Raw genomic sequence first — 14,099 nt, 5'->3', positions numbered from 1 at the left:
GCCCCCTCCCCTACTTACACCTCATACTGCACATGTCCCCTCCCCTGCTTACACCTCATACTGCAGATGTCCCCTCCCCTGCTTACACCTCATACTGCAGATGTCCCCTCCCCTGCTTACACCTCATACTGCAGATGTCCCCTCCCCTGCTTACAACTCATACTGCAGATGTCCCCTCCCCTGCTTACACCTCTCATACTGCAGCTGTCCCCTCCCCTGCTTACACCTCTCATACTGCAGCTGTCCCCTCCCCTGCTTACACCTATCATACTGCAGCTGTCCCCTCCCCTGCTTACACCTCTCATACTGCAGATGTCCCCTCCCCTGCTTACACCTATCATACTGCAGATGTCCCCTCCCCTGCTTACACCTCTCATACTGCGGATGTACTTAGCAGGTTTGGTTGTGACATATGGATTGTTACCATATATACTCGCATAGAAGCCGAATTTTTCAACACGAAAAATGTACTGAAAAGTCACCCCCTCGGCTTCTTTGCGAGTCACTGTGTGTACTCTGCAGTCAAGCGTGACAGCCGTGATGTGCTCCCTGCTGTGGCCGTGTCCCTGGCAATAATTAGAGCGGTAGTGTGTGTAATTAGGCTGCCTGTAACCCCCGATACCTTTGTTGCCTGCATTCCCCATGCAAAGATTACTGTGGCAGTGTGTATTATATAGCTTCCTGTGAGCCCCAGGCTTGAGATGCGCTCCCTGCAGCAGTTTCTCAGTGCCGGTCTTTCATCAAGGATTCCTTCTAGCCGCTCTGTACTACTCGCCGTTTCATATCCATGACGTCATCCAGTGACGTCTTGATACACAGCGAGTAGTACAGAGCGGCTAGAAGGAATCCTTGACGAATGACCGGCACTGACTAACTGCTGCAGGGAGCGCATCTCAGGCCTGCGGGTCACAGGAAGCTTTATAATACACACTGCCACAGCTGCAGGTAGGAGGTGGGCACAGCGGGAAACAAAGGCATCGGGGGTCCCAGGCAGCCTAATGACACACACTGCCACTCTAATTATTGCGGGGGACACAGGCACAGCAGACAGCAAAGGTATCAGGGGTTCCCAGGCAGCCTAATTACAGACACTTTGACATACGCTTTGCTCTATTGGGGGGACACAGGCACAGCAGACAGCAAAGGTATCAGGGGTTCCCAGGCAGCCTAATTACAGACACTATGACAGACACTTTGCTCTAACTATTGGGGGGACACAGGCGCAGCAGACAGCAAAGACATGGTTGGTCATTGGCAGCCTGATTACAGACACTGCTGCCTCTAACTATGGCGGGGGACACAGGCACAGCGGACACCACTATGGGGAGAGGGGCTATCTAACCCCTTGGGACACATCTGGCTGCAGGGAGGAGGGGCTACCTCATACAAGGGGACACAACTGGCTAATAATACTGGGTATGGAGATGCCTCATACTGTTGGGGGCACATCTGGCTATTTACTGTATACCATGGAGAACAATATACTGGGGAGGGGGCTTATATGCGAGTCAATCATTTTTTCTGGTAAAAGTGGGTACCTCGACTTATATGCGGGTCGGCTTATATGCGAGTATATACGGTGTGTATAAAGAACTTGGGGGGGGGGGGGGGGGCAATGTAAAACTTGAACTGGGGACCAAAGCTTCTTGGCTACACCACTGCAACCACTACTACTACCACCATCATCACTAGTACTACTACAACCACTATCACTGCAGCCACTACCACCACCACTAGTACTACTGCAGGCTACTGATGCGTCTGACTGCCTTGGCCTTGCAATGTCTCCTGATGGATCGGGAACCGATCACCTAAAGCTGGCCATACACTTATTGGTTGCCACCTGATGTGACAAAACGATGGATTACTCTAAGGTTGGAATGGATAATTCCCACCCACAACACATCAGTAGAACGCTACGGCCTGGCAACCAAATTTCCGCTTCTGCAAACCATTTCCCATCCTGTCTGATCGATACTTTCGATTGAGTTTTGGTCAGAATCGAACATCGAATCAAAATTCAATCCATTGGATTTTTGGGGGATGGGGAGAAATAGATTCCCAGCAAATACATCAAATCTACAGAGAATGGATAATGAACATCAGTGCACACAGAAACTTTGAGCAAAACGCTACATTTTATTTTATATTTTGAGGCAAAAAATGCATCCTAGTTATTAAGTAATAAAAAAAAAGAAAAAAAAAAAAAAAAGCAGTCTCTAGTAATGTATTATATCGGAACATGACACTTATCGTAAATCATTCCGTTGTACATGGCATTTAAACCTGAACATATTACAAGGTCAAGTAATATAGCCACCTATATAGTAATATAGCCACTGCGCCACCTAGTGGATCACATAAAAGTATAAATGTAAATGGCCTCAAAATTCCAACTAGACTATGGGGTGGATTTAATAAACATCATGCTTAAATTAGACCCAAATTAAAAATACAAGATTTCAGAAATAAAATCTATTTTTTAAATTATAATAATAAATAGCAGCCTGTTTTTCAGCCACATGATGACAAATATAAAATATTTTACCTTTATTGGAGAAACCCCTCCCTTCCTTTCATATTGCCGGGACAGAATCCGGCAGACTGGTGGAGTAGGTGGTGTCCGGCAAAGGAGGAATTGCTAATGGCTGCCACCTGTATAACCCTGGTTATGAAAAGATGCATAAGATGCACCTAGGTTTACAGGGGAAAAAATAAACAATAAAAAAATATATATATAATCTCACACACACACACACACACACACACACACTGTACACACACACACACACTGTACACACACACACACACTGTACACACACACACACACTGTACACACACACACACACACACACACAGACACACACACAGACACACACACAGACACACACACAGACACACACACAGACACACACAGACACACACACACACACACACACACAGACACAGACACACACACACACACACACACACACACACACACACACACACACACACACACACACAGACACACACACAGACACACACACACACACACACACACACACACACACATACATACATACACACACACACACACACACACACACACACACACATTAACCTAGTGCATCCATGGTGAAGGAGCATCCGGTGGATTATGCCCCCTTTATTCCTCATGCCCCCTTGTACCTCTTGTGTCCTCCACTGTCCCCCTTGTGTCCCCCACAACTCATCATAACTCAGAGGGGGAAGTGCTTCGAAGTCAGGGGCAGAGACTATAGCATTACTGGTACAGCCGTGCCAAGCGTCGGCGCTACACGGTGCAAAGCAGGCAGCAAAAAGCCCCGCTTCACAGCCGGGGGTCCCTGCTCACATGGGTCATAAAACTAGTGTAGCCATCATGATCTTCACACCCATAACAAGTGTAGCTGCACAAACACCTGATCTAAAGTATAGTCCCCTGTATTTGGCCCTCAAAGCCATTACATTTGGCCCTCAAGTGGTTTCCCCACTTTGCATTATGTTTGGCCCACTCTAGACCACCAGGAAAGCTGAATTGGAGGTGAAGCCCTAGAACACCCGGGAAGCCATATGGGGAGGTTGGAGAAAAGCACTAGACACCAGGGAACTGTACAGGGGAGGCTGGGGATCTCTAGACACCAGATAACTTTATAAAGGGAGGTAGGTGGCCAGTAGACATTGAGGTTGGCCCATAACTAGGCCCCAGTGTACAATTTCGGCCCACTTTGTATTTGAGTTTGACACCCCTGATTTAGAGTAAGGAAACAGCGTGTTGAGGATTACTTCTATTCCATGCACATATAGAGGTGTTCATTACCAGCATAGCACCAATTAAAAGTAAATAAGATGGATGAAGGAGGGCCCCTAGTTATCCCCTCTGGTCCAGGGGCCCTTGTGCGGTCACAACCTCTGCATGCCCTATTGCTACGCCATTGCAGAGCATTCTCTACAGAGATGCACTTATTGAGCTATAATAGTTTGTGGCGCAGTGAGGTCATGTGATTCTCTGCAGAGATTTATTGATTGAGCGAATGACGAGATTGTGCGCAATGATGTCATGTGATTAAAGTGGACCTGAACTCTTGCGCAGGACTGAAGAAACAGAGAGAAATGCACCTCTCATATAGAGAGTTTAGCCTGTTTAAATCCCCCTCATTTGTGTCTAATCACAAGTTGTAATCTTATCCCCCCCTGTGTCACATGACTGCCTATGGCAGAGATGGCAGATAAGCTCATTTGAAAGCACAGGCTGTAAACTACATGTCTGCTTCCATGAATCAGGAAGTAGAAATGGTGCAGATTTATTTTAGGATTTTTATCAGCTGTAACAAAGACACATTTTTTTTGTTTAAAGTGTAACTGTCGGGCATAAAATCAAAAATCAATTCTTTATTTTTATCTGGTAAAGAAGTAATAAGGATGCTAATCAGGCAATCCAAAAGTTAAAATCTCTATTACTTTTCTTGTTTATAAATGATCATTCCCCAGTTTACCTGACTCTTATTTGGTACGTTGCCGCAAACAGGAAGTTGCAGGGCATGCTGGGTTGTCCTTTTCTGCTTCTTTATTTCCCCTCAGACTTACCGGTATTAGTTAAGTCTGAGGGGAAATAAAGAAGCAAAAAAAGACAACCCAGCATGCCCTGCAACTTCTTTTTTGCGGCAACGTACCAAATAAGAGTCAGGTAAACTGGGGAATGATCATTTATAAACAAGAAAAGTAATAGAGATTTTAACATTTGGATTGCCTGGTTAGCATCCTTATTACTTGTTTACCAGATAAAAATAAAGAATAGATTTTTGATTTTATGCCCGACAGTTACACTTTAAAGGTTATTATGCTGTTGTGTGTCTATTAGAGCAGTGAGGACATTGTAAGTTCAGGTCCACTTTAAGCTAATGGTGTGATTTGTGCATAGTGATTGTCTTTTAATCCACTTTATTTTTTTCTTTTAGACTACACCATCCCTGTCCCCATGTTCGTTTTTTTCCCCCTGTTCTTTTTGGGGATGATGGTCTGGTCCCTGATGGAGTATGGAATCCACAGATATATATTTCATATGAAACCCCCGGCCAGCAACTATCTCCTCATCACCATGCACTTCATGCTGCATGGACAGCACCATAAGGTGAGCATAATGGGGGTGTCAGTCTCCTGCATCTTCCTGCATTCATTTCTGTTATCAGTTACCAGAAATTGATGCTTCAGCTTGTTGGTTGCATTCTGGTTTCTCTTAAGTTGTGAAGAGCAAAAAAAATTAAAACATTTTTAAGTACAATTTGAATGAGTCATAGATAAGTAGAGAAACTAGTTACTTGTCAGGGCTCTGCGGTCTTTCTATAGGAGGGGTAACTCTGCAGCTCAGGACTCTGCGGTCTTCCTATAGGAGGGGTAACTCTGCAGGTCAGGACTCTGCACTCTTCCTATAGGAGGGGTAACTCTGCAGGTCAGGACTCTGCACTCTTCCTATAGGAGGGGTAACTCTGCAGGTCAGGACTCTGCGGTCTTTCTATAGGAGGGGTAACTCTGCAGCTCAGGACTCTGCGGTCTTTCTATAGGAGGGGTAACTCTGCAGGTCAGGACTCTGCTGTCTTCCTATAGGAGGGGAAAATCTGCAGGTCAGGATTCTGCACTCCTCCTGTAGGAGGGGTAACTCTGCAGGGCAGGAATCTGCACTCTTCCTATAGGAGGGGTAACTCTGCAGGTCAGGACTCTGCGGTCTTCCTATAGGAGGGGTAACTCTGCAGGTCAGGACTCTGCACTCTTCCTATAGGAGGGGTAACTCTGCAGGTCAGGACTCTGCTGTCTTCCTATAGGAGGGGTAACTCTGCAGGTCAGGACTCTGCTGTCTTCCTATAGGAGGGGTAACTCTGCAGGTCAGGACTCTGCACTCTTCCTATAGGAGGGGTAACTCTGCAGGTCAGGACTCTGCACTCTTCCTATAGGAGGGGTAACTCTGCAGGTCAGGACTCTGCACTCTTCCTATAGGAGGGGTAACTCTGCAGGTCAGGACTCTGCACTCTTCCTATAGGAGGGGTAACTCTGCAGGTCAGGACTCTGCAGTCTTCCTATAGGTGGGGTAACTCTGCAGGTCAGGGCTCTGCACTCTTCCTTTAGGAGGGGTAACTCTGCAGGTCAGGGCTCTGCACTCTTCCTATAGGAGGGGTAACTCTGCAGGTCAGGACTCTGCACTCTTCCTATAAGAGGGGTAACTGCAGGTCAGGACTCTGCACTCTTCCTATAGGAGGGGTAACTCTGCAGGTCAGGGCTCTGCAGTATTCCTATAGAAGGGGTAACTCTGCAGGTCAGGACTCTGCAGTCTTCCTATAGGTGGGGTAACTCTGCAGGTCAGGGCTCTGCAGTATTCCTATAGGAGGGGTAACTCTGCAGGTCAGGGCTCTGCACTCTTCCTATAGGAGGGTAACTCTGCAGGTCAGGACTCTGCACTCTTCCTATAGGAGGGGTAACTGCAGGTCAGGACTCTGCAGTCTTCCTATAGGAGGGGTAACTCTGCAGGTCAGGACTCTGCACTCTTCCTATAGGAGGGGTAACTCTGCAGGTCAGGACTCTGCAGTCTTCCTATAGGAGGGGTAACTCTGCAGGTCAGGACTCTGCGGTCTTCATACAGGAGGGGTAACTCTGCAGGTCAGGACTCTGCAGTCTTCCTATAGGAGGGGTAACTCTGCAGGTCAGGGCTCTGCTGTCTTCCTATAGGAGGGATAACTGCAGGTCAGGACTCTGCACTCTTCCTATAGGAGGGGTAACTCTGCAGGTCAGGGCTCTGCACTCCTATAGGAGGGGTGGTGCCCAGCCTAATTGGGAGAGGTTTGTATATACAAAGTTCTGGGTATGCCTCCTGCTCATTTGAACTCTAAAAGCTGTGTACATCTTTTTATACCTCATTGCACAATTAAAAGTTACACTGGACTGTAAAGGGCCAGTGCCACAAAATCCTAAAAGTTAAAATGTGTAAACATATACAAATAAGAAGTATGTTTCTTCCAGAGTAAAATGAGCCATAAATTAAGTGACAGCAACATAGGAGAAAAGTAAAGTAAGTAGTAGAAAGAACTGACAGGTTTTGGACTAGTCCATCTCTTCATGGGGGGGGGGGGGGGTTCTCAGGGTTTTCTTTATTTTCAAAAGCACTTACTGAATGGCAGTTGCTCCCTCCAGCTGCCAAAAAAAAGTGTACAATGAGCAGGGAGGCTGGCCAACTTCTTTGTAAAAAAAAAAACCTTTACAGGGAGTGTCTTTATAAAGAATAAAGGCCATACTGAGACTCCTCTATGGAGAGATGGACTAACCCAAAACTTGTTGGTAATGTTAGTTTTCTACTACCTACTGTATGTGCCAGCAACATAGGAGAAAAGTAATTTATGGCTCATTTTACTCTGGGAGAAACATACTTCTTATTTCTGTGTGTTTACATATATTTTAAATGTTAAGATTTTTACGACAGTGGTCCTTTAAATGACCAGTGAGAATAACTGAAAACCTGCCACAGGTCTGAATGCCTGCGTGTGTGAGTGTAGCCCAAAGAAGGCTGGCTAGCCACAGAGCAAAGCCATTCTATGAGAGGGTGGAGCAGGAAGGAAGCTGTGCATGGTTATAACACGTCCCTGCCAGATTGGACTTCTGGCCCCGTTATAACAATTTTTTTACCTGATAAAGCTGCTGGAACTCGCATACCTATCCATAAATAGACATTGCTCCCCTTGCTGCAGATAGAGTAGCAATTCATGTTTATTGCCGTTCAATGAGTTTAGCAATTACCATAACAAGATTAGTTAATTTCCTTCTAAAGGATTGGCTTCATATGAAGTCGGAGTAAATGACTCCCTGAGCCTGAATATTGCCAAGTCAGTAAAAGGGAACAGTGTATTGGCAGCCTAACTTTTCCTCTGGTACCATTTCACCACATTTTCCCCTATAGCTTTCTACATCAGTAGAGACAGATTTATGAACAATGTAAAGTACTTTCAAATAGGGCATTCAGTTTGTGTTCTACAAGACATTTCATTACTACAGCAAGTGACTTCTTCAGTAGCTTGTATAAGAGCCGGTGGTGCTTCGACTCCTGCCAACAATTACCTGTACATAGGTCGGGTTTCCCTCACTTCTTTTGAGCTGAGAAAGTTAATTGTTGTAGTGATGAAATGTCAAAATATAAAAGGTGTCCCAACAGCCATATTTTCCATGATCTGGACCCCTGAGGAGCTTCAGATATTTGTCCAGTAGAAAAGATTAAAATAGAATATGCTTAATGTATTTTTTTCCACCTTTTTCTTCCATGATTTTATCCTTCTCACTATATTTTTCCTCATGGTATCATCCACTCATCCATGGTTTCATCCTCCACCTTTCCCTTCTCATTATCCTTCTCCTCATGGTTTCATCCATTCTCATCCATGGTTTCAGTCTTCCCCTTTTGCTTCTCTTATTGGTCTTATCCTTCTCCTCATCCTTCACCTCTATGGTTTTATTCATTCTCATCTATGGTTTAATCCCTCCCCTCATTCTTCTCAATATCCTCACTCTTACTATTATATACTCCTTGTACTCATCCTTTCATCCATTCTCATCTTTAGTTTCATCCTTCTCAGCTTTCCCTTCATGGTTTCATCCTTATCCCTATCCTTTTTTTCATGGTTTCATCAATTCTCATCCATGTTTTTCCCGCCTTTTTCTTAGGCTCCCTTCGATAGCTCCCGCCTGGTATTTCCTCCCTTACCGGCATCCTTTGTGATCATACCGCTATACGTCTTACTGCAGCTGGTCCTCCCGCCTGTGGTGGGCCTCTCCCTTTTTGTGGGAGGACTCTTCGGATATGTGGTATATGATATGATGCATTACTACTTACATTATGGATCACCACGAAAGGGCTCCTACCTTGCCTGGCTGAAGTCTTATCATGTCCGCCACCACTTCGAACACCAAAAATCAGGTACGTTAAATGTCTTCTGCATACTTTTCATGTTTTTCTTATCATAGTTTAGAAAAGTTTTACATATAATGAGGCTCTGGGTAGGAATAGTTTTGCTATCTTAAAAATAAAGTCATGTAAAATGATACTGAAGCAATTTCTTAAAAAAAAAAAAAAAAAAAAAAGCAATTCAAGTGCTTACAGAACAAAGTGCAAAAAGAATATAGGGTTATCACTGAGGTCCCCTCAACTGCACACAAGGATATGACAGGTCATGGAACAGTTTGAAAAAGCAAAGGGAGTTGTGGACAAGCAAGGAGGGGAGGCAGAGCCAGATACCTATCAGCTACATCCTGTCCTCATCCAGCTCCATTTGCCAACTTTGGTCAGCCGTCTACGCAGAGTTCCCCAACCCGGTCCTCAAGGCCCACCAAACAGCATGTTTTGCAGAAAACCACAAACATGCACAGGTGAGGTAATTAGCATCTCAGCAAAGCCGATTAACTACCTCTGTGGATTTCCACAAAACATGCACTGTTGGTGGGCCTTGAGGACAGCATTGGGGAGCACTGGTCTACAGCACAAGCCAGAAACCGGGCAGGGCCAGTTGAGCAGTACAAACATGTCCATTCAAGAAACAACTGAGAATATGGTCAGGAAGAAGAAAGATGATTCGCAGACTCATGTGCACACTTAAACCAGCATCTTTATTGGTAGATGGACATAGACAAGATACATCTACAAAACAACTGATACGTATCGGGCTCACAGTCTACCCTTAGTCAGAGTTTTACAGAAACACACAGTCAAATGGGCAAGGGAAAAAAAAACACCGCCCACCCAAACAGAATCCACTGAGAATATGGTCAGTTGTTTCTGATTGGTGGGCAAAATAATTCTTAGAGACACTGAAAACCTTCTTTTTATTTAACAAATGTGTTTAATATGTTAGCCCTAACTAAACCGCTGCATTCCCGCCGCTGTACACTATCTAAATCCCCCCCCCCCCCCTAACTTGCCGGAGGGCAATCCAGGCAGCGTTTCTGTGAGAGGCAGAGCTATGAGCCGCAGCTCTGCCTCACACGCATCTGTCATCTCGGATCTCCGCCTCTCCCCCGCCCCTCTCAGTGAAAGAAGGGAGAGGCGGCGGGGAGAGGCGGCGATCCGGGCTGACAGATGCGCTGAGAGGCAGAGCTGCGGCTCATAGCTCTGCCTCTCACAGAAACGCTGCCCAGATTGCCCTCCGGCGAGTGAGGGGGGGGGGGATTTAGATAGTGTACAGCGGCGGGAATGCAGCGGTTTAGTTAGGGCTAACATATTAAACATATTTGTTAAATGAAAAGATTTTTTTTGAGACTTCAGAGTCTCTTTAAGGCCTATACACATGCTCAACAAAACTGACCGATTGACGTCTGACTTTAGTCTGTTTTAGACTGTTAGACGACAATCAGGCATGTGTACGCGTGCGAACAACTTGACGAGCAACTGTTAACAGGCATTGCGTCCGATCCAACTGTCAGATCTATTCACACAACTGTTGGTCTGATATCCTGCAGTTCATGCGTGTGTACAAGACGTTTGAAAACAAGTACACGTCTTTTACAAGCCGCTCAATGTGTAGTTCAATCCAATACTTTTAGCCATGGACCCTGAACAAGCATGCAAACCAATGTTTCTGACAATATTAGGTGCATGCTTGTTTCAGGTGTGTGGCTCAGCACTACGGAGACCGGAATGATCAGCAGGAAAGACAGGCAACTGGTATGAATTAAAGGGACTCAAAGGTCTTAAATGAAAAAGATTTTATACATACCTGGGACTTCCTCCAGCCCCATCCACTCAGATCGCTCCCACGGCACCGTCCTCCACTTCCCGCGGCTTCGGGAACTGGGTCCCATCACTGACGTCTGTTGCGGCCAGGTATGCAGGAGAAGTGCGCTCTTTGCGTATCTCTCCAGCAGTTGCTGGAGAGATACATAGAGGGCGCACTTCTCTTACGCCACACTGACTCCGACTGACGGAAGTGACAGGACCCGGTTACCGAAGCTGCAGGCAGAGGAGGACAGCGGCGTGGGAGTGATTGGAGCAGATGGGGCTGGAGGAAGTCCCAGGTATGTATAACATTTTTACATTTCAGAGCTCTGGTACACTTTAAAGCAAATCTGAACTGAAAATTTAAAAAGTCAAAATAAACATACACAGGTCATACTTACGTTCCGTGTGCTCATCAATATCTTGCTCCTCTCTTGCGTCCTGTTTGTCCACTGTGATCAATGGAATTCTTCGTCCTATTTTAAAAATGGCCATTACCCCATAACTGCTCCTGGTCAGCACACGGTTAGGTAATATTGCCCACTTGAGCCATAAGGAAACATGGACATTACAGTTGTCCTTTCAGCTATAACTGGCAGCAACTGGTATATTTCAGTTCTGGCAAAATCTTATCAGAACTGGAAGGAAGCGTTGTTAGAAGAAAATCGTGAGCTTCTGAGAGGAACTGACGGAGAGGTAAGTAGGTAATATTAACCACTTCAGCCCGCAGGTGTTCTCACCTCTAGGACAGAAGCAATTTTCCCCATCAGCGCTGCTTCCATTAATTCGCCAATAACTATTACTACTTATGACAAAACTATCTGTTTTTTTCGCCCTCAAATAGGCTTTCTTTGGGTGGTACATTTTGCTAAGTGTCATTTTATTCTAAATGCATTTTAACGGGAATAAAAGAAAAAATTGAAAAATGTATTTCTCAGATTTCCACCATTCTAGTTTTAAAATAAAAACGTTATACTGTGCATAAAACCACACATTTGCCCATTTGTCCCAGTTATTGCAATGTTATATTTCCCTAGTACAATGTATGGCGCCAATATTTTATTTGGAAATAAAAGGTGTATTTTTTCAGTTTTGAGTCCATCATTAACTAATTACAAGCACATATAGGCATATGATAACAGTAATATACCCTCACAACATACATATTAAAAAAAAGTTTAGTCCCTAAGGTAACTATGTATGCTTTTTTTTTTTTTTTTCTTTTTAGCCACGGGCAGGATGGGGTTAAGGAGGCTTTAAAGTAAATACATTTTTTGCTCCTACTTTAATTTTACTCTTTGGCCACTAAGTGGCACTAAGCACTCTCCGGGAAGTTACCAGAAAGCGATTGATTTTTTTTTTATTATCTTTTACATTTTGTGACGTTTTGTTTTATGAATCAAGATGCCTCCTGATTGGAGGCATGTCGATTCATTCAAAGGGGATTGTTTGCCTCGGGGGAACACTCGTTCCTCTTCCACAATCGATCCCCTGTAATAGTGGCAGGGAACAAGCGCATACCTGACGGCTACAAGCGCACCCGCCGCAACACTGCTGGACGAATAGATTTGTCCAGATTGCCGCTAAGTGGCTTCTGCTAGGTGTATATTTTTCTCCACTTGGGCTTAAAGGGACTCCGAGCTCATCTAAAAAATAAAAGTTGTACTCACCAGGGGCTTTCTCCAGCCCAGTGCTGGTCGGGAGGTCCCACGCCGGCGTCCTGGCTCCTCTCCTTCTCCCCGCTCCGGAATGGCTGACAGGCCGCAGCCCGGGCGACACTCTCCCGAGTGTCGGGCTGCTCCTTCCGCATATGACGCGGATTACGTCACACGCCGGCCGCCTCGCGTCATCACGGCTGCCGGCGTGAAAGTACTGCGCATGCGCGATTAAAGCGCGCATGCGCAGTACTTTCACGCCGGCCGCCGTGATGACGCGAGGCGGCCGGCGTGTGACGTAATCCGCGTCATATGCGGAAGGAGCAGCCCGACACTCGGGAGAGTGTCGCCCGGGCTGCGGCCTGTCAGCCATTCCGGAGCGGGGAGAAGGAGAGGAGCCAGGACGCCGGCGTAGGACCTCGCAACCAGCACTGGGCTGGAGAAAGCCCCTGGTGAGTACAACTTTCATTTTTTTGATGAGCTCGGAGTCACTTTAACTGGTTAATTTGCAGGTACAGTATGTTTATTTAATATAATTTTACTCGGTTCAGGTTCCCTTTAAAGAAACAAAAAAAGTTCCCCTGGGCGGTACTCACCGCAGGTGGGGGAACCCCTGATGAAAAGGAAAAGATTTATCATGGGAAAGGGGATATCGGCTACTGACTGGGATGACGTTCAATTCTTGGTTTCGGTTTTTCTTTAAGCAGTTGGCGTTGAGAATAAGATGCACTTTATGGCATTTTGAAAGAAAACTATCACCAGAGCAGGGCAGATCAGCTCCATATTAATGTCTGTGCTTTTCAACGTAAATATTTGACACGCACACATGGCTGTGTCCTTCAAAAAAAAGCTTCCATTAATGATCTTGTTTCCTTTTCCTCCTCTAGGATTTGGCATCACCAGCACTCTATGGGACCGTCCGTTTAATACTTTGATCCCGGAAGACGCCATTAAAGATTATTAAGAGCCGCTCGTTGCTGAAGATTGATGTGTTGTCTAGGATCACCTGCTGACTAGGGGGAGGAGAAAACCCATCTATTTTCAGTCTTTTATGTTTTTTTATTATTTTAGCATTTTTTTTCCATTGATCCCATGGAAGTTTCTCAGCAGGAAATTATTTATTTAAGTGCAAACCAAAATTGGGGGAGGAGTCCCGAAGGAGGTGATTGGCTGCAGAGTCTACCGCGTCTTCTGGAGGAGGTCTCTAATGATGTGGCGCAGGCACGGGGAGGGTAGAGAGAAGCACGTGACCAACAGAATGGACCTTTGTTTTTATAATGACCAAAAAAATGACACTGACCGTTAAACAAAAAGTTAACCTTAATGTACAAAAAAATATGTTGGTTGTAAATCCGTAATATGTACAAATAAGTGCAAATAAAACTAACGTTTCTCTCTTATTTTTACAAAACTGACTTCCTCCTGAATTTTTTTTACTTAAAGCCATATATTCCAGGAGAGAAAATGTATTGTAGTTCTGGTTAACTTGAAACAAGAGACAAGAAAACAAATCCACTGTGTTTTTATAGAAAACAGCCTGTCTTATTCTCCTTTATCTGCATGTAATGAGCCAGTGTAATTTGAGCTCAAATGAATTCTGAACCAATATGTAAACAAAGGAGTTTAACCCTTTCTGCGCTCCCAGGAAGTTACCCCTGTGCAGAATCTCAGTAGGAGTTCTATAAGCAGTAACAAGGAATAGT

General features: G+C 45.2%; 1 protein-coding gene across 1 annotated transcript in view; it reads left to right on the top strand.

Annotated features, from left to right (window-relative positions):
* The window catches only part of FA2H (fatty acid 2-hydroxylase), a 144,652-nt gene extending 130,845 nt beyond the window's left edge, over positions 1 to 13,807 (top strand). Inside the window, exons 5-7 of the mRNA XM_068261436.1 lie at positions 4,959 to 5,131; positions 8,698 to 8,950; positions 13,284 to 13,807. Of these exons, the coding sequence (XP_068117537.1) occupies positions 4,959 to 5,131; positions 8,698 to 8,950; positions 13,284 to 13,360 (503 nt within the window). The 3' untranslated portion in view covers positions 13,361 to 13,807. The remainder of the gene's footprint in view (positions 1 to 4,958; positions 5,132 to 8,697; positions 8,951 to 13,283) is intronic.
* Positions 13,808 to 14,099: the final 292 nt, after the last annotated feature.

The sequence above is a fragment of the Hyperolius riggenbachi genome, chromosome 11 (assembly GCF_040937935.1).
Source record: "Hyperolius riggenbachi isolate aHypRig1 chromosome 11, aHypRig1.pri, whole genome shotgun sequence".
In the NCBI taxonomy this organism is placed as follows: Eukaryota; Metazoa; Chordata; class Amphibia; order Anura; family Hyperoliidae; genus Hyperolius; species Hyperolius riggenbachi.
The sequence above is the reverse complement of the archived record's forward strand: the minus strand, read 5'-3'. Positions and strand labels throughout refer to the sequence as shown.